General features: G+C 41.8%; 1 protein-coding gene across 5 annotated transcripts; it reads left to right on the top strand.

Annotated features, from left to right (window-relative positions):
* Positions 1 to 223: 223 nt before the first annotated feature.
* On the top strand, positions 224 to 27793 carry PANX2 (pannexin 2). Of its 5 annotated transcripts, none has more exons than XM_074942372.1 (4): positions 224 to 724; positions 1229 to 1549; positions 21948 to 23399; positions 25972 to 27791. In XM_074942372.1, exons 2-4 carry the CDS (start codon positions 1324 to 1326, stop codon positions 26331 to 26333), a joined length of 2040 nt encoding a protein of 679 aa, XP_074798473.1. In that variant the 5' UTR covers positions 224 to 724; positions 1229 to 1323; the 3' UTR covers positions 26334 to 27791. The 5 variants fall into 5 exon arrangements, with proteins under 5 accessions (XP_074798473.1, XP_074798474.1, XP_074798476.1 ...); XM_074942373.1 differs by lacking the exons at positions 224 to 724; positions 1229 to 1549 and adding exons at positions 6636 to 6842; positions 8884 to 8954 and having other exon boundaries at positions 25972 to 27793; XM_074942375.1 differs by lacking the exons at positions 224 to 724; positions 1229 to 1549 and adding exons at positions 14584 to 15316; positions 19226 to 19337 and having other exon boundaries at positions 25972 to 27792.

Raw genomic sequence — 27793 nt, 5'->3', positions numbered from 1 at the left:
CTGGCTCCCTCCCTCCATGTCTCTGACCCTCCTCTGGGCATGCTTTGTCCCCCTGCACAAGCGCTGCCCGCGCCGCCCCTGTGATTCGCGCCCGCTGTCTGAGGAAGGCGGTTCTGAGGACAAGGATGCCCAGGTAGGGCAGGCCCCCCCCACTTCAGGCGAGGCTACTGAGCATGCTCGGCAACAGCCCAGTACCAAACCCGGCTGCTCGCCCCCCAGAGCCGTGCTGCGGCGCCACAGCCCCAGCGCGAGGCAGCGCGAGCACTGCAGCCCCTTCGTGCGCTGTGCTCGCCTGGTGACAGCCAGCGCCGCTCCCAGCTTCCCCGCCACTGCAAGTGCCCCCGCCGCCCCTGCTTCCAGCTAGGCGGGCTCCAGATGTTCGGTCTAACAGCGGAACGGACCTCTTGCGTTCAGCCCATTCGCCTTTGGGCGGCAGCCTCCTTCCCGCCGCTGCAAGCCCCCTCTTGAATCGCTCTGCGCGTCGCTGCCGCTCGGTGCAGATGGAAATTTCTGTGCAAGCGCCTTTCAGCAGCGGCAATAACAAGCAGCGATAAATTACCCCCCATTCCCCCCAGTTTGGGGGTGACTGTATGACTGTGGGAGGTGCGGTTCCTCCTCCTGGCACGGGGAGAGGGGGTAAGTTGTTTTCGCCTCTGCAGTTATTTACAACGTCACCGTTTGGGTCACACCATCCGCTTGGAACTGAAGAGACCAAAGTTACAAGGTAAATGCCCTCCTCCCTGTGTCTGCAACACTTTACCTGGGGCAGCCTGGCTCTGGCCGGCTTTTATTGCGTGGCTGTTTATTGCAGAGCTCGTTGCATTGTTCTTGTCACTGAATGCCTTTGATTGCCCACCTCTCACGGCCTTTTCTGGCAGGGCTCTTCCCTGAATGTTATTGCACAGCTCGCACTGCCTTGCCTGTGTTGCTCTTTGATTTCTCACCGTGCGGCTCTGGTTGCACCATTGCCCCGATCCTATAGCTCTGTTGCATCGCCCTGGTTGCCCGGCTTTCCCGGGGTGCCGGTGCGTGCTCTCCCGTGCAGAGCCGCGGAGCATGCCCGGGATAACTTCCGGGCGGCAGACCCGCAGTCTCAATAGGAGCAGCATCTCCTGCGAGCTAGAGATGGTGCCACTGCTGCAAGCCCGCCCGCCGCCCCACCTGCCCGGGTCCCTGGCTGCGGCTCCCATCTGCATGGGCTGTTTTCATTGTCGGTGTCACCCTGTAGGCTGGGAGCGCTCGCGCCGCCGGAGAGTCACGCAGGGGCGAAGCTCAGCCACCCCCGGGGAGCCTGGCGTGGCGTGAAGCCGCCCGCAGCCGCTTATGCAACACATCATCGATAACCACCCGGACATGGCTACTGCTCTGCTGGCGGGCGAGAAGCTGAAGGAGCTGATCCTGCCCGGGCAGCAGGACGACAAGGCCGGCTCGCTGGCGGCGCTGCTGCTGCAGCTCAAGCTCGAGCTGCCCTTCGACCGCGTGGTCACCATCGGCACCGTCCTCATCCCCATTCTGCTCGTCACCCTGGTCTTCACCAAGAACTTCGCCGGTAAGGGCAGCAAGGCGCCCACCCCCACCCTGGTCCCGCTCCGCACGCCAGCCCACCCGGGGAGAGGGGCGAGCTAGAGCGCGGGTGGGCGAACCCGGGAGGGAGAGGGAAGGGGCAGCAGATGGCGAGATCATTGTGCAGCTTTCTCTGTGAATAGCGGGCCTACAGATCGGTAGCGCTCTGCGGACAGATAAAGCTCTACAGGGGAACAAATAGGTTGCCTACACTCCAGGATTATCCTGGAAATTAAAGATTAATCTTTAATTAAAGGTTATGTCAGGTGGTGAAACCTCCAGGAATACCTCCAACCAAACTTGGCAACCCCCAAGGGAGAAAGGTGCAGGACCCAGTTCCACTCTCCTTATTTCTGCAGCCTCCTTTAAACCAATAGGACTGCAAGCCCAGCCTGTGTTTGCAAAGCAGTGATTTCTTCTGATCAGTTACTCCTCTGATCTCCGGGGAACTTGCTGGAGTTGAAGGGAGTTTACCCTATGCTATGATGCCGCAGGTGGACCCAAGCGTAAACATGAGCTGGGGCAGCCACTTTAGTGTGTTTTGTGTATTTGTTAAACAGAAGCTATGCTGATCTACCAAAAATGATTTTTAAACATATCTTTATTATGCAGATTTACTTGTGGATTGGGTGCATGTTTAACTGCACTGTTAGGTGAACAATAGTAATTTTATACATATATACTACATCCATATTGTGGTAGGCCCTATTGTGATTATGAAAATAACTACTATTTGCCCACTAGGTTGTTACTGTCTATTGTGAAAACCTGTATTCAGATGCTTGTAAACATTTTATTTTCAACTACATTGCTCATAGCATCCCCTTCAGAGCCTTTATGGTCTATGAAATCAGTCCTTCACATTGAACTTTGAACACTGGGAACTCATAAATTGTTATAGGTCTTTTGAAGTCATTAGTCTCTCAAGTAAACGTATCTTAGGTTGTGAAATATGGACTTGATGAATGGAGCTTTTAAGCCTTTTTTTGTATTAATCTGACCACTGCACAAGTGATCTAAGGCTGCATGCTCAAATCAATATTAAATTTGTATTTCAAAAATGTGGGAACTGATTGTGCAGTCTGCAGCTAGTAGCATTAGTAGGTAGTGTTGACTTCAAGTTTTGTCAGGTAAGCATGACAGAATCAGGCGTGTATTGTGCATGCATTGGGGCTGACTTTTACAACTCTATATTCTATTTGGTTCCATTATTAAATATTCATAAACCATATGAAGGCTTTACTATTTGACAAATTATTTTTTTAAAAAGAAAGACTTTTTGATGTTACAAATGAAAGCAATTTTAAACCAGTTACTTTAAAAAATATATATTTATACCCAAGATTTTTATACATGAATAGTGATATTTAGTGCCTTAGTTTTTGGATGCCCAACCTGAGACACCTTGAAGGGGTCTCATTTTCACAATGTGCTGAGTGCTAATCCTGTGAAAATTAGCCCCCTTTAAGGTCACTCATATTGAGAATGCAAAATCGCTAGTGATTGTTGAAAATCATCACCACAGAATGTAAGGGCTTTAGACTTTTCTTTTCCTCTGCTTGGTGTGGAGGCAAGCAAAATAGGGCAGAACCCCAACCAGCCCTGTAGAAGGGGGAACCCTATTTGTAGCATGCTCCTCCTGTACTGCGAGTGCCCTTCTGCGTGACATCTGGAGGCTTTGTGGGTCTTTAGAGATAACTTTCTGAGGGAGGGGAAGGAGTTTGATAACTTCCCTCTGGATAATGTGGATTTCCCAGTAGAAATCTATCCATGACTTAACTGGTGAAAGGAGCAGGAACTTACCTCCGTGTCTACAGTCCTTTCAGAGAAAGAGTTCCAAAGGGAACCATGTGATTAAGGGAGGGGAGGCTCAGAGATTGTCAGATTGGATGTCACTATGCAAGGATAAAAAAACAAGTGCATGTGGATCTAGCGGATCTGCTGATTTTACTGACATAAATCCTTCATTTTCCCTTTTGGCTTAAACTGCACTCCCTGCGGGGGAAAATCTGCCTTTAACTCAGCAGCTTGAGGAACATGTTTTACCCTTGGAAAGATTTATATGTGGAAGGGGCAGTCTGTATCCTTAAGAGTCAAACAACTTTTTCAGATAGACCAAAAACAAAATCATTTGAGTCTAGACACAGAGTCTATATGATAAGTTCACCTTGGGATCACAAAACTGTAGCTTATGCTAAAAGCAGTTTTTGCAGTGTTGATGTAGCCATGTCGATGCCAGGATATGAATGAGGTAATCTTTTATTGCACCAACTTCCTTTGGTGGGCGGTACGGCTTTCAAGCTACGCAGGGCTCTATTTAGCTTGAAAGCCTGTACCTTCTACCAGCAGAAGTTGGTCCAAAGAAAGATAAAAGCATAGACAGAACAAACCTCACCTCTCAGGACAAAGGACACCATTATACTGTAGTGGAAAAATGGGCCACGTTCTGCTCTCCAGTGATGTCACTGGGTTGCTCAGATGCTCCAAAACTCAGAAAAACAAAACATAAAAAGGGGGGTGGGAAATAAAAGACACTCTGAATGAAAAAAAAAATAGAGTGGATAATAAAACTATAATGTAAGCTCAGCATGGACTTGGTGTAACAAAATTGTCTTCTTTTTGGGAGCTAACAACTCAGGATCAGAGCTTCTAATTACTAAGGACTCAGTCCTGCTCCTGTTGAAATCAGTAGCAAAACTTCCATTCATTTTAATAGGAGCAGGATTAGACCCTAGTTTTTTTAATTACCAAGGCTCTATTTACTGAGACTTCTTAGTCAAATTACACTTGTTCAGAGAGATTGTACATTGTATTTACTAATGACGTTAGTCCTGCTACACTGCGTTTACTAATTATGTTAGTCCTGCTGAATACATGCCTTATTGCTAAGTGATATTTATTAGCACATACCCCGCTTTTTGATGCTCGTATTATGCTTTACCTATGTACTGTCACTATCGTTTTCAAAGTCTAGCTATGCTCTTTGCTTTGGATGCTGCTGCATACCTTCTGGCAAATTAGATAGTAGATATAGAAAATGCAAACTCTGCTGGCAAAAATGGGGTGTTTTTTTATTGTATCTTTATCGCAAATACCATGGCAGCTTCCCAAATGCTGCTTTGTGCCCCTGAATGCAGAAGTTATTGTGTCAGAATAAACAATAAGAACTGATACTACTTATGAATTCTAATTCCCGGAAATAGTAATATCCATGGAAAGCCACTTAAAGCCAGTGTAATCTTCCTAAATAAAAAGAAACCTATGGGCAGATCTCTCCAGGCTCATGCAACCAGTACTTGTAAAACACTTCAGTGCAGTGTATGTAAATAACGGGTGTTATACAAGTATGGTGAGCTCAGGACAATGGTTCCTTGCAACATATCTTGCTTAGTGAAGGAAGGGTCTGTATGACTAATATGTGGAGTGCAGCTGAGCCCCTCATATCCCTTCTCTACCCCAATACTTACGCATGCAGGACCAAGCAGGGAGTCAGCAGTGTCTGTGCAGTCCAGTGGAGCATGTGGAATAGCATCCACTTGACTGGACAGCTTGCTTGTGCTGTACAAGTGACTTGCAAAAGGGAATGCACCAAGAGAAAACTTGAGTTTCCCAGCATTAGCCCATGCCTCGTTGGCCTAGAAAGTGAATGCAGAAAAGCACAATTGTACTTTAGGTAACCAGACAAACAAAAAATGTCATGACAGAGAGAATTATTTAAAAGGCAATAATCCATCTCCAGTCTTAAAGGTCATTATCTCTGTAGCATGATTTAACGTGTACTGTACTTCCCTGATGGGTAAAGTAAAGAGAAAGTTAGTTTATGATGTTACTACTGTGTTTATTTCATAAACCAAATGTTTAAGTTAACATAACTTTCTCTTTGTTTATCTAGGCAGTTTATTCCACACAGATTGCTCTGGTACCCGAGTGCTTTTATCTTTACATCACCACTGAGAAATTAAGAATATGATTTACTGTTTTAATAATTATATTGGCACATAAAGAAGGATTTAGTAGTTCACCAGGCACTGCACTAAGTCTTATGTTAATTCCATGATAAGACCACAGTTTAGGTGAGCTTCATATTTTACGTGTTGCTTTAAATATGGAAGAACCTTCCTTCCATCAGAGGTACCTTTGCTGTCACTCTTTATGAACTTTTATTCCTGACTTTGTGTCAAAGACAGACTGTCATCTCAGTTCATGTTTGCCAGATGTAAGAAACTGGAATGTAAACAAAATCTATTGAGAGCTAAAATAATTTCCTCCCCAAACTTCACTGCTAGATGGGAATGCATTTTGGGTGAAATTCACCCCTGTGCAGAGGGACACCATGAGGCTTATCTACCCTGTAAGCCCAATATGATTTTGAGAGTGAAGTCCTGACCACATTGAAGTCAATGGTAGTTTTGCTCTTGACTTCGCTGGGGCCAGGATTTCACTCTGAGGTCATAAGTTAAGGCTTACATGGTGCATACCATAGTCCTTGTGCTGACCTTCTGCAAAGAGGTCAAATTCACCCTTTGCTTATGCTCTTCAGGACGTCTTTCAGGAGAGACCTGTGGACACTTGCTCACATATAGTCCCTTTTACAGTGTTGTTACTGAACTTGCCAGTTTTTTAATGTTTTTGAAATAAAATAGCATGATTCCTAGAAAGCAAGCTCTCCAGAGGGTGAGTCAACAGCTATGCATAGCATGTTTATAGTTGGCACACAGTAACCGCAGTGGGGGTACAAAGGCCTCTAAGAAAGATACTCGGCTATTACGCTACCAAAAAAATCTGGGCGCTTGAGAGAGAGAGTCCAAAGGACTGGCATGAGCCCTCTCCTCATCTCTGACGCTCATACTCCAGCCCTAGAAAAATTGCATCTCACACAGAGCCTGATTCTGCAGCCATTGGAAATCAATGGGCATTTTGCCTTTAATGGGAGCAGAATTGGCCTATAATTCTTTGACTGAATGGGTTCAGATTTGAATTTAAGTTGAACCCAAGATTTGTTTTCTAAAATTTCAGGGCTTAAAGCCTTGTTTACAAGGATTCATACAACAGCCAAGTCTCGAGGAGTCGGCTCCAGTGGTGTTGGAGGTAATACACAGAGGATAACAAGTCCAAATGCACACAGCTGGTAGGCCCAGAGGAATTTACTTGTTTTTATTCTGTGTTTTCCTTCAGGAATTACTGTCTGAAACTTAAGGACAACAAAAGGATGATTTTTTTTAATTTAAGATGAAAGCTACCATCTGTGCATGTTTGGACTCTTTCCTTTATTGTCAAAGGTATTTGTATTTCTGTCAAAATACCAAAGGTGTCCCTATTCATGTTAATAAGAGAGTTTAATACACGGGTTTCCAGCGCACAGTCAACTTCATATACATCTCCTTGCATGGTACATGTCCGTACATGACCCTTCGAAGGGTCAGAAGCCCTTCTGTTTTTCCTTAACATTTCATACCCACAGGCCTGATTCTTTGCTGTCTGGCACCTTGTTATATGTTCATGGCATACACACAGAGAAGTTAGATAAAAACATAAATACCCTTGCTGCAGGGTGGGAATGTAACGCTACTTTTATTTCCTAAAATTCAGGAATAACACACAAGAATCCAAAAATAGAAAGCAGATTGTCCCCCAAAACAGAGAGGCACAACTCAGCCCTCTTTACACTGGGTTGGCTGCCTGCAAACCAGTTGGTACTAGGTCCAGAATCGCATGCTTCTGTACAGATCCTGCTAGCCTGCAAGCGGGACCAGGAAAACCCCTGAGCATTTCAAGTGATTGCTTACAGTTTCAATACAGCTTTCAGTACACCACTCTTGTGTAGAACACTACCACTGGTGTGTGAATGGAGGGAATGTACTCCCACTTTGTACAGATGGAAATGACTATACAAGGTGCCAAACAGCCTAGAAACAGGCTGTGAGACTATAATTTTATGGTGTCACTTGTGCAATTTATACACTCTTTATTGATGGCCTTCCATATTTGAAATGTCAGAGCCCACTGGATTAGTATGTTCATATTACTAGGGGGTATTCAATTTTTCTTTTTAAAGTGACAATTTCAATGTTTTCTTAACTGAACCAGAATTTTACTGCTCCTACCTTTGCATCCTTCTTGGAAGAATATGTAAAGAAATGATAAGCCATCACAAAATTCCATTTAATTACACATTAGTACTGTAACCACAGGACAGACATGCAGTTCTAATCCAGAATCAAACCCAAATCCACTCTACCCCAAAGTTCAGCAGTTGTTTTGCATTTGATGTTTCTGTTTCTCCCATTCTAGAGACGGGTCAGAGCTGTGAAGTTTGGATCTCGATCTAAAGAGTTCCAAATGTTTGGATGCGCTACAGGCACGTTTCCGTATATAGGTCCCTTTTACAATGTCTAGAATCGAAGTGTTGGAAGCTTGAATTATACATACAACATTAAATCTGACTTTGAAGTGTATCATTTTGTGTCCAGCGCTGTTTTAACTCTCCCTTCAGTTCCTCCTGTCTTTAGCCATGAAACCCACGGACCTGAACCTCACCCACAAATAGGTCATCCGAGGTCAAAATGTATATGCCCAGAGGACAGTCTGTGCAGAATGCTTTTCTTCATTGGCAGGTGCTGAAGTTGTTTGTTCTGTGGGTAGCTGCAATATGATTGTCAGGACAGTGATTCTGCAGTTCAAGTAGAGGCTACTTATGGTGTTGTTGCCTCATCCTCCCAGACACCAAGTTCTTCAGCCTACTTTAGATTAGGAGGAATTTGGTCCTTGCTCTTAGCTGCTTAGTTTGTGTGTATTGTTTTATTTTCCTAAGTGGTTTCAATTATAAAGGAAAGTTCTCCATTGAACAGGTCAGGCCCGGTGCTGGGCTGCTTACTCAGACAAAGCTCTCATTGATGTCCATGGGAGATTTTCTGAGTAAGGAGCTGAAACGCAGGCTCCAAAGGAAATGAATGAATTGTTGCATTTCCATTTTAAATGTCGAGGTGTAGAAATGTTTGATTTCTGATCTATCGAAAGCTTTAGGGTTAATGATGGAGTCCAAGAATTGCCAAATCACATTAATTTTCTTATAATGTACGCTACCCAGTGCTTTCCAGTCGCAGTGAATGATAATTTTCATATCACAGTCAACTATCACATGTTCATTTTTCCCCTCAAAAGCTGCTGAATACTTCTAATAAAGCAGAACATTGGCAGCCAGTTGATTTACGTTTTGGTCAAAAAGCCAAGCTCTGGTGTTGGCCTTTTTATTAAATTTATAAATTAATGCCTTCAAATACCAAACATTGCTCACAAATACTGTATTTCTATATCTCTTAGCAGTTACCTAGCTCAGCCCTCTACCACCCTTCTGCTAGAAAATTCTCATGAGGAAGTAATGGAAGGAGACAGTAAGTTAAATGACTGATGAGTCAGTTCAAGTTTTATGTTTTGATTCCTGATATGTAATCATTTCTGCATAAATGATGTTTATTTCACTGTGTAGTACAGTTTCTACATGAGTTCAGTGTCTCTTGATGCATTTCATTATCTACAGTACGTTTTAAATTGTGTTTGTTGAGGATTTATTTAATTCACAATGAGGTTCTCTTTTTTGGTATCTCTGATCAACTTTTCATACTAATATTCTTGTTTCAAGATGTGGGCAGGGTTTGTTACACATACTCAAGTCATCTGACATATGTATAAAGTGGCTTTTAATTTTAAGTGTTTATTTTCAAAATTTTCTCTGGTTGCACCTAGAGCAGCATATAGCAGTAAAGTGCAAAAGACTATTTTTTATTATTACTACTAAGAGTACAGGGCCAGATTCTGTCTTGGTTACATGAAGGCATAACTAAGGGCAGAAATTTGTGCATAGGTGCAAAGGACTTGGACAAGTGTTTTGGCCCCACTTCTACTTATAACAGACTCATAGGCCCTGATTCAGCAAATAGGATGAAAGGAGTAGCAATGGGCTTAAGCACAAGCTTACATGTTTTGTAGAATCAGGGCCTTACACAGGGTATAAATGGTACATAGAGTCTTTTGCAGGCTCTCTACACTGGGGGGAATTTCACCTAAAGGTTAAAGATAGTTCACAAATAAATAGGGACCTACCAAATTCATGGTCCATTTTGATCAATTTCATGGCCAGAGGGTTTTAAAATTGGTCAGTTCCATGTTTTCAGATGTTTACATCTGTAATTTCACACTGTTGTAACCGTGGGGGTACCAACCCAAAAGAGGATCACGAGGGGTCACAAAGCTGATGTAGGGGTGTTGTGGGATTGCCACCCTCACTTCTGTACTGCCTTCAGAGCTTGGCTCCAAAGGCAGCAGCCATGGAACTTCCCTCAGCTGGCAGAGATTCAGGGAGGTGGAGGTGGGTCTGGTCTCCCCCGTGCTGCTGGGAGCCTTCAGAGATGGCAACAGCCACGGAGCTTCCTGTAGTCAGGGAAAGTACCTGGAGGTGGGTGTGAGCTCTCCCCAAGAGTGGCCATGCAGGGGAAGAGGAAGTCCCGTCCCTCCCCAGCCCTGCCAGGACTAGCAGTTGGAGCCCAGCTGGGGTGTCCCCAGCCCTGCCCCTCCAATAGCTAGAGTTCACAGGGGAGATCTGATTTCCCGGTTCATGATGTGTTTTTCATGGCCATGAATTTGGCAGGGCCTTACAAATAAAGGATAGACGCAAGCTGGCCTGTCGTCAGGGGCAATTTGACCACTTTTGGGATGGCACTTTTGTGCCAGAGCCGGAGGAGCTCGCTCTCGCCCCTGCAGTCCCAGGGCTGGAGGAGCTTTGTACCTCTGCCAGTTATTGGGGCAAGGGTGTCCATGCCCCTGCTTTCTCCCCCCTTGCAAGCCCCCCTGCCTGTCATGAGCTTAACTCAAGAGGAAAGGCATAGTTATCCAGTAGAGTTGTTTACTATAGTCAAAAACAATTCTGAGGAATAGTGTGAAGATTACATACAGTATTTCTGGAAGCGACATTCAGTTATCTGTCCAGGCTTCCAGTTCTCAGAAAATGGATGGAGACATAAGCATCCTATTCTTCTCATGGGATCTCTGTGTGGGTGACCCTGTCTATATTAGTCACAGCTTCATCTTCAGGTGTCAGATGCATGCGATTGAGGACTGAAGTGTGAATAAGGTGAAGTTTAACATGCACTTACAGACAGCTGAAGGAATTCACGCTGACCTAAGCTATCTGTTTTGTTAGATGCTACCTTACTCAGTAGTCTTATTCAAGAGGAAAACATGTGGATAAGTAATATTGAGGGTATGACTGAAGTTCCACGAAGTTCATAGACTCGGATTTTAAAGCCACTGAGGGCTTTAGAAGCCTTATTTCCCATTAACTTTCATAAGAACGGCATCCAGATATCCTGGGAAAATCTCAGCCCGTATTGTATTTGAGGCTGAAAAAGGCTTCAGTAAGAATCAGCCTCACCATTGAAATTGTCAGCGTTAAGATCTGTGTGGTGCATGAGTTAAAGGTCAAATATGTATAAACGTTATTGTGGGTGGCATATTATTTAGTAGACTGATATGATTCTCTTGGAGATTTCTTTTGCATCACACAGGGCCTGATCCAAAGGCCACGGAGGAAGTCTTTCCATTGGCTGACTGGACTTTGGATCAGGCCCATATTTATGCACTTGTATTTGAATTTGGAAGTACAATGCTCCAATAGAACTGTGGCAGCAGCTTTTCTTACTGTCCCAGGGCCCATCACACAGACATTAGGAAGCTGAGGGATCAGCATTTCAGGCACTCCCCTGAGAAGTCCCAGTCAGTGTTTTGGTCCTGAGGGTTGGAGCCCAACCACTATTCCTGGGGCACTGTCAGTGCAGAGCCATCTAAAGACATGTTTAAGTCATTACTTACGATTATTTTTTTTTGAATGAAGGAGTGGGATCCATTTAGGGGTTGTGGGGAACTCACCATTTGCAGGCTCCGGGGCTTGAGGAAGCCAGTTGGGAGGGATAGCATGGCCTCTTTCCAATGTGTATAGCTGGTGGAGTGGGCAGACAGTTCAGGAGGGCAAGAGGCATCTGCAGTGGGATTGTGATGCTATGTAATGACATTCTCGTGGCTCTGCAGTGACATTTTGCAAAAAACAGTTTCTTTATATACAGAGCAGCTTGTTTTCTAAAAGGCAGTAGTCTAGGGTCTTCCATCTCCCCTTCCAAAAAAACCCCACCAACCTACTAGAAGAGATTACAACAATTTAACTACCTTATGGGCTCATTTTTTGACGTTTGTTTCTTTTTTTATACTGAAACTATTTTTGAGTTATACCTGGGCAAAAAAGCATCTTTTACACTTCTGATCATTATTATAAAGAAGAATAAAACAATATAACAAATATGATATTTTCCACCATTTATGCTGTTTATTTTGTGCACTTGACCTGCTTAGACTGTGAAACCAGACCAGGTTGTATATAACCAGTTTTACTTTATGGTCAGAGTTCATTTCACTTCGGGATTTCATGCACAAGCACAGTTTACTTATAGGTATTTCTGTGGTGTTTATTATTAATGTATCTACATAAGAACGGCCATACTGGGTCAAACCAAAGGTCCTTCTAGCCCAGTATCCTGTCTTCCGACAGTGACCAATGCCAGGTGCCCCAGAGGGGATGAACAGAACAGGTAATCACCAAGTGATCCATCCCCTGTCACCCATTCCCAGCTTCTGGCAAACAGAGGCTAGGAGCACTATCCCTGCCCATCCTGGCTAATAGCCATTGATAGACCTATCCTCAATGAACTTCTTTTTTGAGCCCTGTTATAATTTTGGCTTTCACAACATCCTCTGGCAAGGAGTTCCACAGGTTGACTGTGCGTTGTGGGAAAAAATACTTCCTTTTGTTTGTTTTAAACCCGCTGCCTATTAATTTCATTTGGTGACCCCTAGTTCTTGTGTTATGAGAAGGAGTAAATAACACTTCCTTATTTACTTTCTCCACACCAGTCATGATTTTATAGACCTCGATCATATCCCCCCCAGTCGTCTCTTTTCCAAGCTGAAAAGTCCCAGTCTTATTAAGCTTTCCTCATATGGCAGCCGTTCCATACCCCTAATCATTTTTGTTGCCCTTTTGTGAACCTTTTCCAATTCCAGTATAAGCCCAGATCGAATCTGAAGCCCAGATACTCAAAAGTATTTAATCACCTAACTCTCACTGATTTCAATGGGAGCTAAATGCCTAAATAGCTTTTAGGATCTGGGCCTGGGTATTTATACGGTTGCTTTGGGCTTTTGATCACTGGAGAGGAATTTTTAAATGGCTAAAAATTATTGTAATTGATTTTTTTTTCACTTTGAGTGAAATTCACCTCCAGGCAGAAGGCCTGTCCACCATTTAATTCCTCAAATTAGGGCTGAATTGAAAAGTAAACAGTGCACAGGTCTCTCTTTGGGCCCTGTGTATAGGATTAGTTTCACTGATTACATTTTGCGTCATTCTCCAAAACCTAAACTTCTCTTCTGATATTGTCCCTTAAATCTTTCCGTCATGGAAATCAAGATTACAGTACAGAAACACACGTGGCTATGAGGGTAAGCCATGTCACTTCCCTCCAGATGTTTTTTTTTTCCTCGCAGAGTTCTGTATAGCACAGGAGGAAACAGTTGAAGCGGGATGCAGCAGTACATCACCATGGAACATCTCTGTACAATGATATTATCATCTTGCAACATGGTCATCGCATATTGGATGATAGCTCATTATTGAAAAAATGTCTCCCCATAAGAAACAGTCTAGGGGCTTTCAACTAGGAATTTTCTGACACCCCCTACTGCAACAATTGCTATTTCTGAACTAATTCTCTCACTCTGGGCCTCTGCATTTCAATGAGGACCCAGATAAAAATATTTCTCTTCCCCTGGGGGAGGCATTACAAGGCACTGTTGAGGCCTTTACGCCTCATTCCCTGGTAAGTGAATTTTAGCATGTGCTGTGTAGTTAATTTTAGAAAAGGTAATGTCTATTATATGTAGTTAATATTTTGTAGCAAATACTCTCCCAAATAACTTTGTGTGCATGTTAATTATGTAGTGCTAATGTAGGACTATGCTGTGTAGATTTGAAATGTATGTAAATAGAGAATCAACGCTACATGAGAAGATGCCCGCAATTATAAATATTGGGCCTGCTTCTGCCACCCTTATTTACCTTCAGTTGTACCTATCTGTGTGGGTAGCCCATTGGCTATTAAATATCAAGACTGCTTATGTACATCATACACAGTTATGGGTAAGGCGTGTAGAATCTGGGACATTATGAACTATTAGCAATAGGGGTAGTCTCTTTTCTTGATTTGTTTTTTTTTTTCAATTATTTTTCTTTTAAACAGGCCAACTGGATCTAGAGAAAAGGAGAATAAATGTCTGTACTTAGGCTTTCTCATTGTGGGGGAAATTGTGCCTCAGGAAGACAAACTGAATCACCAGGCGTGGAGCCTGTATTCTGAAGTGTAGGACAGTACTCCTAAATAAAGGTAAAGTTATTGTCTTTTTATTTTATTAATAGTAATAATACTTACAATTTATAGAATTAGCTTAGGGCCTGATCCTACAAACACTTATGCATGTGCATAACCTTACCCACTGTGTTAGGTAAGACTACATATGTGATAAGACTTCTATGTGTAAGTTGTTGCAGGAATTGGTCCTTATGTGGAATTTATATTTTCATAACTGTCCTTTAAATACCGCTGTTGAGCTCATGGCCCCGTGAAGTCAATGGAAGTTTTGCTGTTTACTTCAATGGACCCTGGATTTCACCCAGTAATTGTTTAAATAATATCAGAAGTATTGATAAGGAAGGCAGATCTGGTTACTGGTTAGGTAATGTGATTTTTCATGAGACTGAACTTTTTAACCTGAATAACGTGAATTTTTTTTTTCCAGAGAGAAGAGGATCCAGAGCCATTTTCCGTTAAACATTACTTTAAAAAAAACACAAAAAATTAGTTACTTTTCTTAAAATAAAATACTTTGGTTACATGCTTTATTGCGCATTTATTCCTGAGTTATGTACCTAGTGTGAATGATGCATGCCTGTGGCAGTTTGATTGCATGTATTTAGATACTGTGATATATTGTGGATGCACTGTGTGTGGCATGGTATTCTACTGCATTATGATAGACCTATCAGTGTATGATAGTGTTCTGTACTAGCTGAGCTCATGAAGCTTCTCATCTGGCTTATCTAGCAGAAGCCTGTGTTTCAGTGTTACCTATTCATATGTGTAAATCTGGATTGTGACTAATGTCTGTTTAAAGCACGGGATCTTTATAGTGTTCCCTGAAGCCTAAGGGAATTGTATTGTGGAATACATTTCTGTAGCATTGCCTAAGAAGGGCTTGATTCTGCAAGGTGCTAAGCAATCTGTGGAGGTGCTGAGTGCCTTCAGCTCTCTCTGACTTCAGCATGTTGCAGATTTAAGCCCCATGGCCCTGATTCATCAAGGCTTTCATGCATAATGCTAAGCATGTGAGTAGTCCCGTGGACTTGTGTAACTATGTTGTTAAATTGTACACTAAAAGAGCTATTTGTACAAGTGCCGCCTGGCTTTGTCTAGACTAGCATGGATAACAACTTTTAGCTGACTTTCTCATTTTTAAATTGTTTATTCTTCATCACTCTATTCCTTTTTGCATTTTTCTATTTCTGTTTATTATTGAATTGTTTGATCCCTTCCCCATTGTTGAATCCTTGCTGAAGGAGGTGAATTCATGCAAGTTACAGGGTAACTTCCAAAACGTGAGCATAAATGGGGTATAAATCTTTCATTAATAGGGTCCTGAGTCTGCTTTTGTTGAGTGCACTACATTTAGTTGGGGTGTAAATCAGGTATAAAAGGCTATTTGTTCTTTTATGCAGACAGTGATAAATTATTACTAAATTCCTTTTTTCTTTTAAATATCTACTAAAATCACAATCAATATATTTTCCATTCTTATTAAAAATACCTTTTGAGTATTGCTTATTATAATCTCTTAGAAGCTTGAAACTGAACCATATTTCCTTACATAATACCTTTTTCCTTTGTGCTCCATACACGATAGGCCCCAGTTCAGCACGGTGCTCAACCATTCCTAGCACTAAGCAAGTCCATTTGAATGCAGTCGAGCAACTCATGGCTTAAAGTTAGGCACATGTTTAAGCACCTTGCTGAATCTGGACCTAAGGCCACATTCCTTCAGAGTGATGCACAGTAACTTCATGTACTGTGAGTAATCCCATTGGCTTCAAAGGGATTGTCCAGTGCATAAAGTTAACCCCTTGCTTACTCCTGCACGCTCGTTATGGCAGCATGTAGAGTACATGCACTTCCCACCTCCCTAGTATGGGTATAAATAGCAGTGTAGGTGGTGAGGCAGTGCTTAGGTGAGCAGAGTAAAGACATGCCTGAATCCATAGGGTATGTACCCCATGCAGCTCTCTGCGTGCCCAAGCAGTGCCTCCTCCATCTACACTGTTATTTTTAGCAGTGTAATGTTCCTCTGCTGGAGTCTTTCCCCATCACAGGGAAAGGCTCCCACAACAGGGAAAGACTCGGGCAGCTCCCTGTGGTGGGGACAGGCTCTGGCAGCGGAAAGCTGCCAGAGCCTTTCATTGCTGCATGTAGGTACACACCGCAATGTGGATGCAGCCTCTTTTTCACTGCAGTGCGTAGCAACACATACTCTACACACTGCCACCATTGGTGGAGTACCCTAAGTCTTTTCAGGAGTAGGGCCTGATTTGTTTACTGTGTCGTTGTCCATGAATGTTTAGATGCCAGTATTCATTATATTAGGTTTTAAAAAAAGAAACGGCTTGTTTATTTGAGGTGAAATTCACTCTTTTTGAAGAAAACCTTGGAAAAACTGCATGAACTTCGCAAGTTGCTACAAAAGCAAAGAAAGATGAGCTCCTACCAGCCTTGACAGTGTCTTCTCAATATACTGTAGACTGGGTTACTTTTTATTACATATGTAATACTGAGCACTAGCTGTGAAAGTTCCATCAATACTCTTTCCAAGCATTGGGTTGTTAACTCCTGGGCTTTGAGCTGAACTCCAACTTGGGTGATTATATTCTTGTTACCTAAAGTTTTGAAGAAAGTTGTTGTCGTTCCCTTCCTCTCCTAAAGTCTGTTGTGTAGTGTTGCTAGTGCAAATGGCTACATGTCAGTGGTGGGGTGAAGCGATTCCTGTATAAATAGGAGCCAGACCCTGCCATCAGTGGGAGTTCTGCAATGGGGAATGATTGCAGGATATAGTTTAGAGTTTGTAAAGTACTGAGGGATCTTCCAAGATTAAAGTTGCTATTTGTGTATATCGTAGAGGCAGGATTTATTATTTACAAAAGATCAAATATAAGATTTTTTTTCTTGCTTACCACTTCTAGCCTGACAACTATAGCTTAAGCTGTCAAGAATTTGTAATTCTTAAGGGATGTAGCATAACTAATAGTATTACATAGTCCCATATGTACATATATCAACACAAAGTTCTGCGTTGATTATCTTAATTTGGCTGAAAAATTCAGTAAGAGCTGACCAAATCTTGCTCACTTTATTGGTGCAAGTTGTCTCATGGACTTCAAGAGTTACTTATGAGTAAATTGAGCAGGATTTGACCCATTATTTGCATATGAGAGTTGAATTGGACAAAGGCGGAGTTGCTGTAAATGTGATCAAAATACAGAAGAATTTAAAGTTATATGGATATTTTTGTTACTAAATATCAGAAGAAAAGGACACTGAATCTTAGCAGATAGCAGATAATACAGTGTATTAAAATAAAGAATTGCAGTAAGATCACTTACAATGGTACTTGCACAGTGTTATTTATTCTATCAACAATTGTCCTAAAGGGACACTACAGTGACAAGGGAGTCTTGTGGGTGTAATCAAAGCAGAATTTGGCCCTAGATTTTCAAAGTGGTTTTCCTTTAGAACAGTTATGTTGAACATCAACTGCTGGCATTTCAATCAATGAAGTTGTCTTATCCAATTATATAAGCTTAGCAGGCTCGGTCCATGCCTAGATGGGAGACCATCCCATACCACCCCCCAAAAAAACCAGATGCCTCTTTCCCCATCCCACCCAAAAAAACCCACTCCCACCAGAATACAGGTGCTACAGGAAAATGTGTGGGATCAAGTATATATGGAAGTAGCATTTTTCCATTTGTGCCAGCTCTGAATTAGTGCCCTATCAATGGTGATAGGTAGGTGCTGTCTTTCAGATGAGACTTACTATCAAAGTTCTGACCACCCTCAGTCATTAAAGATCCCATGACACTTTTTGCCAGTGAAGCAGTGTGTTGCCTCTGGTGTCCTGACCATATTTCAGTTGGTTCAGCATCTTTCTTTGCTGTCTTTCCTAAACAGTTGTATAGTATTGTTGTATGCAGTTAAGCAGCCGCTGTGTTTTATCCCAGAGGAGCTGCATTTCAGTGGTGGTAGAAGTGACTACCTGAAAAGCAGTGGTGTAGTGGTAAAAAAAAGAATTGGATAAACTAACTTAAACTAAGCTCCATATTCACCAAATGAGAAGTGAGTAAACTATTTACCTGTGCTTATACTTGACTATACTACTGGTGAAACGGGAATTTTTTTAAAGTGGTTTGGGAACTTTCACGATGGAAGTTGATATATAAATGTAAGAAGATTATTGTTATTACAAAGTTAAAACCCAATAACCTAGGTTTGTATGTATCTGATGTCAGTGTTGGAGCTGGGATTTTAACACTCTTGCTATTCTTTTTTGTAGGCCAATGCTTTTTACCTACCCAGAAAGCACTTTAAAACAGAAAATGTAAAAATATCTGAGCCTGTGCAGTCTCAGCAGGCACACAAAGCAGCCTATTCCCTCTCCCTTGCGCAAGCCCAGTCCTCGTGTCTGAAATGATAGCCAGATCAGTGTAAGAACTGACTGGGGTTGAATCGAACCATCCTTTTCATATCGTATTGTGATCTAGACACACATTACCATTGGCTTTGTAATTATTGAGGTTATTATAGGGTCCTGATTTATCTGTTATCTCTGATTTACACCTGTTTCAGTGAGAGAACAATCAGGCCCATAGGATACATATCATATCATGGTATGATTACAAATGTCTATTTAGGTTAAACATGGTCAATCAATACTAATTTTCTAAGTCGGTATAGTATGTTGAGCCGAATTCACTCCTAAAGTAACTTCATTGAAATCAGTGGCATTACACTGGGGTTGAGTTTGGCGCATATGTTTTAGAAAATACATTTGCAGGAACATCTCATTCAGTAGGTTGTATACATAGGTTATTTCTTGCTAAAAATGTACCCAGAGAGGATGAAATGCTGGCTCTATTGCAGTCAATGGCAAAATTCCCACTGACTTCAGTGGAGCCTGGATTTCACCGAGTGTGTGTTGTGCCTCATTATTTAAACACTGCATCACTATTCATAGCAAGCCTGTCAAAGTAATAAATATGTAAAACAATACATTAGCCTAAATAAATAGCATCAATAAACAAAACACCAGTTAAAAATAGTACAGTGTGCTCAATAACTGTAATGAACTACAAAACTCCCACTTCACACCATACAGTGAGAGCAGCTGAAAAACAGATATTTCACAGTGGAAGAGCTAGTGAATTTCCACAAGGAGAACTTTGACTTTCTTTTCTCGACAGGAGAAACTCGTATTTGAAGTCATCTCTACTAAATGAGACTCTGTGGGTCAAACATCATAGTGCAACTCTTCAGATTTTTATCTCTGACCAATGTGAATGAAATGGTTGCAGAGTAAGAACTCCTATACATGATCTATAGAGATTTGCTCCTGTAGAGTACTTTATGCCTGATCCAATGCCCACTGAAGTCAATGGAAAGACTCCAGAGAGCCCAATTAGGTTGGATTGAGCCCAATTAGATGTTGATCTGTCATGACTCTCGAAATACATAGAAATGTCATTATGGTCAGTCCCCCTCTCTTTTTCTCTACATTCTCCCCTATGTGCTATACATAGTTGTACAGTTTGTATATTTAAACGATTATATCAGAGTATACCACTCCTTGTGCCAAGTTTGAGATATGTGCCCAATCCATGGTGCGTGCACATAAATAATGCTAAGTATATGACCTTTAATTGAGATTGTTTTTATTGCATTGCAATTCTGTGTTGAAATATTGCAATAGTTAATTGTAGGGCCTCAGTGGAAAAACAAAAACAAAAAAACAGTGTTCCTGATTTATTTCATAACACCAGCTGGTGCATGGATCCGGAATAAATGCAATTGGTTTGTGTGAGCAGTTGTATACAGTCTTGACTGCATGTTTCTGGTACAGTACGTACTGTGACCTATGAGAAATAGTCACATACTTTGCCACAGGATAAATTGTTTTTCTCTGAAACTTAACTTGGAGCTGACAGGTGTGGCTTAGCGCGTGGAAGATCTTTTCATATATTTCTGGATATAAGAAACTGCATTCAGTGTCTGTGCTACTTTTTTCCACTGAAACTTTTCTTCCATAGGAACCTACTGGATCTCTAGGGAAACCTTAATAGTAAGGTAGTAACAGTAACCAACCCCTTGATGGCAGGAGTTGGAATTTCTCGGCACGTATCTCCCATGATCGGTAATGGGATGTAATGTGATTGCCGAAAACCAGGGAGCCAATGAGCATTTTCCTAGTAGAAATAGGTGGTAGACACTACAGCTCGGATTTTGTTCTAATTGCTGGAATTTGGGGATCATGCAACCAGAAAAGATACTTGAGTAAAGAGACTCTGGAAATACACTTAAAAATGAGTCTAAATGAGAAGTTGAGTAACATTAACATACTCTTCTTAAACTGCCCTCTCTGAAAGATTGGAACTGAATCATTTTGAGGTATTGTCTTTCTTTCTGTTGTAAAGGTACTTAATTATCACTAATTAGGCTTATCAAATTAATTGACTTTGTATCGTTTAGTAGCATTTATTGTAACTATTCCACCCAGATTAGTTGCACTTTAGAAACTAATCTTTATTGCAGTGCATTGCTTCAAAAAAAACCCCACAACCCCCCACCCCACACACAAAACACCTAAAAACTAATCCTGATACTGGGTCTTCATCTAACCAATCAGTGTATGTGCATGTGCCTTTTGATCCTTCCACAGCACAACAGAACTGTTCGATTTCCCTTGCAAGGCTCAGTAAATTTGGCAGGTGGGGGTCTTTTATTTTATTTATTTATTTATTTTTTGCTTACTGCTGCAGCAAAGATTAGAGCTTCTTTGCGCATGTGATTTATGGGGAAGGGTTTAAACACCCTAGATGGAATCGTTAGTCATTGCTACCAAATGAAACAACTCTCAAGGAGTGTTACAATTTTTAAAGTCCCCGCAGCCTTAACTGACCCTTAAAAACCATTTACTCCTGTTGCTCCCAGATTGAGTCCAGGTTGTGTGTTCATAATGGAAACAAACTTGATGTTCTTGGCACATTCGGTGTTCAAGAAGAAAAATATTTACTTAACGTGGGTGTCATTTGGCAACTGCTTCTTGTAATGCCTGTCAAACACTATAAAAATTTACTCCATATCCAGTACTCTCTAGAGACATATCATTGAGCTAACATGGATATAGTACATGCTTTCTCCCCTAAGAGCTTGTCTAGGTCAAGGTCATTATTGTGTCATTGTGAGTAACTAACAGTATTCCAACTTTCACTAGACTTTATAGAATATTTTATTGCTAGTCTTGCAAAATTTTTAATAGTAAATATCTGAAGGTAAAACTAAATATTTACAGTGCTAAATACACTGTTAACTGGACAGATTCTCTATTGGCGTATCTCCATTGAAATCAAAGAAGATACACTTGAGATGAAGTTGACCCAGTATTTAGATGTTATTAAGTTTAAATTTTCTCTGTCATGTTCAGTACAGTAGTCCTTGTTACTGTGAGTTTGCACAGGATTAGATTCATTGACTTCAACTACAATTAATTTGGCTTTATTAATGAAAAAATATTTCACTAAGGTGAGTCATATATTATGCTTATTTCTATAGGGAAGCCATGTCATTTTGATACAACAGTCTCAGCTCTGTACAGTGGTTAAGGATATCCCATTCATTAGCTGTCCAGAGTTCAGTGTAGAGTTCTACGTTGGAAGGGGTAGCCAACGCAATTTATAAAACTTTTTTTTTTAACAGTTCTAGTTCAGGTTTATTAAAGCTCTTCAAGCGTATAGTTTTGCCTGGGGTGTATGCAGAACGGGTTGTAACTATCTAATATTAAATCTTTGTGGTCTTGATGGTCATATAAAGAAACAGTAAAAGAAAATTGATATCATTTGAAATATTTATTTTACAGAGCTCCTTTTGTAGGTTAAATGCACAGCAGTGACTTTTCTCTCTGTTATACAGAGGAGCCAATATACTGTTACACACCCCACAACTTCACCCGTGACCAAGCTTTGTATGCCAGAGGATATTGTTGGACAGAACTAAAAGATGCCTTGCCAGGAGTTGATGCCAGCCATTGGCCCTCCTTGTTTGAGCATAAGTTCCTTCCTTATGCACTGCTGGCTTTTGCTGGCATAATGTACATTCCGGCTCTTGGCTGGGAGTTTCTAGCCTCCACCAGACTGACTTCTGAGCTTAATTTTTTGCTTCAGGAAATCGATAACTGCTACCACCGTGCAGCAGAAGGGCGTGCACCAAAAATAGAGAAACAAATACAATCCAAAGGCCCTGGGATCACAGAAAGGGAGAAAAGGGAAATCATTGAGAATGCAGAAAAGGAAAAAAGCCCTGAGCAGAATTTGTTTGAAAAATACCTGGAAAGAAGAGGGCGAAGTAACTTTTTGGCTAAACTTTATCTTGCGAGACATTTATTTATCATATTTTTAAGCATTATACCAATTACATACTTATCCACCTACTATGCTACGCAGAAGCAAAATGAGTTTACATGTGCACTAGGAGAGCCTCCTGACAAAACGAGCAGCTCCAAATTGCACATCAGGGTGAACTGCAAGCTGCCAGCTGTCCAGCTGCAACGGATAATTGCTGGAGTAGACATTGTCCTCCTCTGCTTTATGAACTTGATCATTCTCATCAACTTAGTTCACCTTTTCATATTCCGCAAGTCCAACTTCATATTTGATAAACTGAACAAGGTTGGAATAAAGACCAAGAAACAGTGGCAAAAGTCTCAGTTTTGTGACATCAATATTCTGGCTATGTTTTGCAATGAAAATCGGGACCATATAAAATCCCTGAACCGCTTGGATTTTATAACAAATGAAAGTGATCTGATGTATGATAATGTGGTGCGCCAGTTGCTTGCAGCACTGGCCCAGTCTAATCATGACGTCACACCCACCATGCGCGATTCAGGGATTCAGACTGTAGACCCCAGTGTCGATCCAGCAGACATCGATGCCAATGAACAGCTCATCATTAAGAGACCTAGGAAGAAGATGAAATGGATCCCAAGTAGCAATCCACTTCCTCAGCCATTCAAAGAGCAGTTAGCTATTATGAAGGTTGAAAACCACAAACCTGAAAAGCCGAAGCCAGTGCGCAGGAAAACAGCAACCGATAGCCTCGTCGCTCCTCTGATAGAGTCCACTTCAAAAACCTCACAGCAATCATCATCTCATAAAACTGAGTCAAACACCATCTCCGGCACAGGCAATGAGAAAAAACATACACGGCACTTTTCCCTGGATGTTCAACCATATATACTTAGCAGTAAAAAACCCAAGCCAGAGATTCAAGCCATTGCCTCAATGCCTACATCCAAAAGCCAAGAGGGTGGATTTTTAAACCAAGAGGAGAATGTCGTAGTTCATGTCACCTCTTCTCTCAAAGGTACAGTATGTCATTGCAGTACCATCTCAACAGTGATAAACTGAATGGCCAGAATTTGGAGTAGCTGTCTGCTCTAGGTTGAACTCAGAGGTGACCTGATCTGTTTGCTCTATCTTGTTAAATTTCTAATCAGCTAATAATATAAGGGCAGGTAGCCTTCTTAAATAGGTTAGATCAGAAATCTCAAACTAGAATCTCCACAAGGGCCACATGAGGACTTGTACATTGGCCCGAGGGCCGCATCACTGCCACCCCCCCATGCTGTCCCTGTCCCCGCCCCCACTTCACCCCTTCCATGAGGCCCTGCCCCGCCTCCTCCCACCCCTTCCCTGCCCCCATTCCAGCCCCTTCCCCAAATCCCCGCCCCTGCCCCACCTCTTCTCCACCTCCTCCCCTGAGCATGCGGCTCCCCGCTCCTCCCCTCTCCCTCCTGGAAAGTCCTAAGCACTGCCAAACAGTTGTTTGGCAGCAGGAAGAGCCTGCAGGTAAGCAGAGGAGTGGGGACGCGGCGCGCTGGGGCGAGAGGGAGAGGGGAGCCTGATGGGCCGCAGGAAATAACTCCGGCGGCGCAGAGAGCTTGGCGGGCCGCAGGAAATAACCCCACTGGCCATGTGTTCGAGACCCCTGGGTTAGATAGAATTTCTCAGTATAGGTCTGTGATAAGGGGTAGTAGAGCTGTGGCAAGGCAGAGCTATGCAACATGTCCTTCTGCTTTGCAGATATTTTATGTTGTATTAGTAGATTTTTACACGTAATTTTGCATTTGGCCTTATGCAAAATGTCAGCACTTTTGCCAGGAAAAGAAGTGAGAGTTGGCTCCCAGGATACTCCACCCTTTCCTATGTCTCAGTTCTACTTCATCGTAAGGAACGTCACTCATTTTCCAGTAACACAGGAACTGCCATGCTAGATCAACCTGTGTTCCATCTAGTCCAGTATCCCATGTATGACAGAGGCCAGTGCCAGCTACTGAGGAAGGTGCATGAAACTGTGCAGAAGGCAGTTACGGAATAGTCTGCCCGGAGGAAAGTTTCTTCATACTCTCCTTTTGTTAGAGGCTGGGTTATGCCCTGAATCTTGATGATTCGAAAACTCAGATTATTGCTGGGTTGTAGTCCTTAATACAAATTTAAATTTCCCTTTGTCCTACTTGGCTTTAAGGAAGGCTGGCCTGTGTGGAAGGCACCCCCTGGGGCTCAGGTTCATTTCTCAGTTTGGCCACAGACTTCTGTGCGTTCTTGGGCAAGTCACAGTTCCCCACCTGTCTGATGCGGATAATAGTACTTCCCTACCTCAGAGGCATAGGGGCCGACTCTGTGAGTGCTTACCACCCACAGTGCTACTGATCAGCTGTTTTGGGGAGGGTAGAGAGCAGCGGGCGGGAGGAGCAGAGCGTGGGTGGGGTCTTGGGGAAAGGGGAGGATTGCAGGCGGGGTCTTGGGGCAGAGCGGGGGTGGGGCACCCCTGGGGAAAAATAAAAGTGAGTGCCTATGCTCAGAGGGGTGTTGTGAAGACAAATATTTCAAGTGATCGTGAGGAGCGGAGATGCTATGGTGATGGGCGCCATAGCTAGATATCTACTTGTTTTATTACTGTAAGTGACCGATATAAAAGATGAAATATGCAGTTGGAGTTATAGAAAACTTTGTGTTAAAGATATGGCTCTCAGTTCCTTATAAGAGAAGACCCCCCCATTCTTGACCTCAGCAGACAGACAGCTACTGTGTCCTCCCTGCCCAGCAGAAAAGTGATTTGAGGTCTAAAAATTTCTGTCACTTCCAAATCCTTATGCTCCTTTCTGGAGTCATCAAACTCCCCAATGTACACATGCAGGACTTCCTACAGCATCCTTAATACAGTAGCCTGTTCTGACTCCCAGCTCCCGGAAGCCACTGGGGGTTTCTGGTCTCGATTATCTTTACTTAAACAAGTGTTTGGATATTTTAAGTTGTGAGTACAAAATAATTATAACAGCTGCTTTTATGCCCACCTTAAACCCCACCCAAGAATGCTTTTGAGTGAGCAAGTTCTGGAAAGAAATATTTATTGATTACACATTGTTTACACATTTAGAATAGTGGCTTATGGTGTGTGTCCCTTCTTTTTTTCCTATTGAAAATATAATCAGTATTTTTATATTTCAACTTGCATATTTAGGCATCCCTAAAATTTGTTGAAACATTAAATCACAACATTTGCAAAGCACTGGCTAGAATCTATGGAGGAAATAGTAAAACATTCCTAAATTCTTTTAAATTGACTTTTGTTCATTTAATGAGGATGATTTCACATAGGCAATGCTTAGAAATGTAGCTTTGAGTGATATTTACAAAACTTGTTAGTCACACTGTAATGTGCTTCTAGGACTAGAATTTTCAAAAGTCAAAGCTCTCATGAAGAAGTAGTCTTAGATTTCTCAGAGTCCATTAAAACTTGTGTAGTGGGCCCAATTCTACTCCTACTGAAATCAGTGGCAAAACTCCCATTGAATTCTATAGGATCAGCGATGTGGCGGATTAGTAGGGGAAAATAGACTACCCAGTGATTTACTCTGTATTCTGTTTTCTTTCAGTCATCCCAAATCATGAGAAAGAGATTCTGTACTCATCTGAGACATGCAGAACTGTCCCTGCTGCTGGGGCTTACCTCTCATGTAATCACAATCATACAGCAACAACTGCTGCTGCAACAAATATAACCCTGAGCCACATCAAACCAGAGCCAACAGCTGCACTGAATCGTAATCCTACTCACCCTCTGCTGAACGTCAATACACTGTATGAAGATCACGAGGAAGAGGTTTCCAACCTTATAGACAACAGTATTCATTCACCAACTGATGCAGGGGAAATACTCTCCCTACCTACCCCAAAGCATATAATGATGGCAACATTTGAAGAACCAAGGGCAATAGTGAGTTCTGTGGAGTACTAAAGATACAGTGCTGCATGGATAGAACCTGGTGGTCAGGTCCAGTACCACTGTAATGGAACCCTCAACAATGCAACTCACTGCATGAGCATGGAGAGTTTTAATACAGACCATAGGCTTTGGTAATACTACAAATTGATTTTTCAGGATAGCATCATCACCACTCTCACTAGTTTGCAAAATAGAATAATAAAAAAAAAATCGGATGAAAGTATGCCTTTACCTCCAAGAGTATCCAAGCACAAAAAGTTAGCTGTAGCTTCATCAATTAAATATGGATCGATACAACTTTTGAAACGCTAAAAGAGTTTGATGGCATGTCACAGTGATTTTTACAGCGCACTTATATCCTTTGTATTTACAATGGCTAATTAAAGTTAAATAGATATTGGTGAGGTGTATCTTCTATTTTAATGGCAGGAGTTAAATAAGAGTTTAATAATAAGGAAAATATATTTTTTTCTCCATGGACTTTATGAAAAAGACATATGCAAGAAACATTTTATTTGTTTTTGTTTCTTTGGCTCACTAGTGTTGGACTTGATGGAGATTTAGGATAAGGGCTTACTAACACCAGCATATAGTGCAAAAAGGATTGAAATGCTTCAGTCTGTTGAATATGTGAGTGAGAGGTATGCCCTGCCCTTTAACAAGCTTATATGTCAATGGAAGATGATGAAATGAAGAGTTTATTTTCTTAAATATATTTTACCATTGAAAAATTACTTTAATAGCTTTTCAAATCAGGTTTTGCTTTTATCAAAATGGAGAGAAGAGGGTCATTCTAGCAGCTTATTTTTGCATAGTCTATTTATGAACCAAGTTAGAAACTTTCACAGGTGCTTCACTAACATGAAAAAATCCTACAATGGTGATGCAGTGTAAAACCAGCAATGTTTTCAAACGATGCAGAGTTAAAGAGGATTGTTAATTTATGTTTGCAGTCTCTTCTGGACTCTGATCCAGCAAAGCACTTAAGCACATGCTTAACTAAGCAAGTGAGTAGTTCCACTGAAGTCACTTGAGAATACGCACATGCTTAAAGTTAAGCACATGCGTAAGTTTTTTTTCTGGATCTGGGCCATAATGTATACAGACAATAATCCTGCAGCATGTGCTGTCATTCTGATTCAAAGTCTGTCTTCCTTAGCCCAAAATATATCCTCATGCCCATTCATCCTATAACTTGGACATGTGTGATTTTATGAGAAAATTCTAATATAAGTAAAAAATGTACTAAAAATGTATCATGCAATAATCATTCTCCTCAAAAGTATAGTCAGACAAGAAGAGACTATATTAAAATGATATTCACAGCTGCATTCAAAATTATGAACTACTGTGTTTGCTTCAAAATTCTGTATGATGGTAGAAAAATTAGAGAGCACAAGTATGGGACTGAAACCTTGAATATATTTTTAATTTATATTACCTCAGACATGGATATATGATACCAGTATTTA

The sequence above is a fragment of the Natator depressus genome, chromosome 1, assembly GCF_965152275.1.
Source record: "Natator depressus isolate rNatDep1 chromosome 1, rNatDep2.hap1, whole genome shotgun sequence".
NCBI lineage: Eukaryota > Metazoa > Chordata > Testudines > Cheloniidae > Natator > Natator depressus.
Note: the sequence above shows the minus strand (reverse complement) of the source record. Positions and strands in the feature narration are given on the sequence as shown.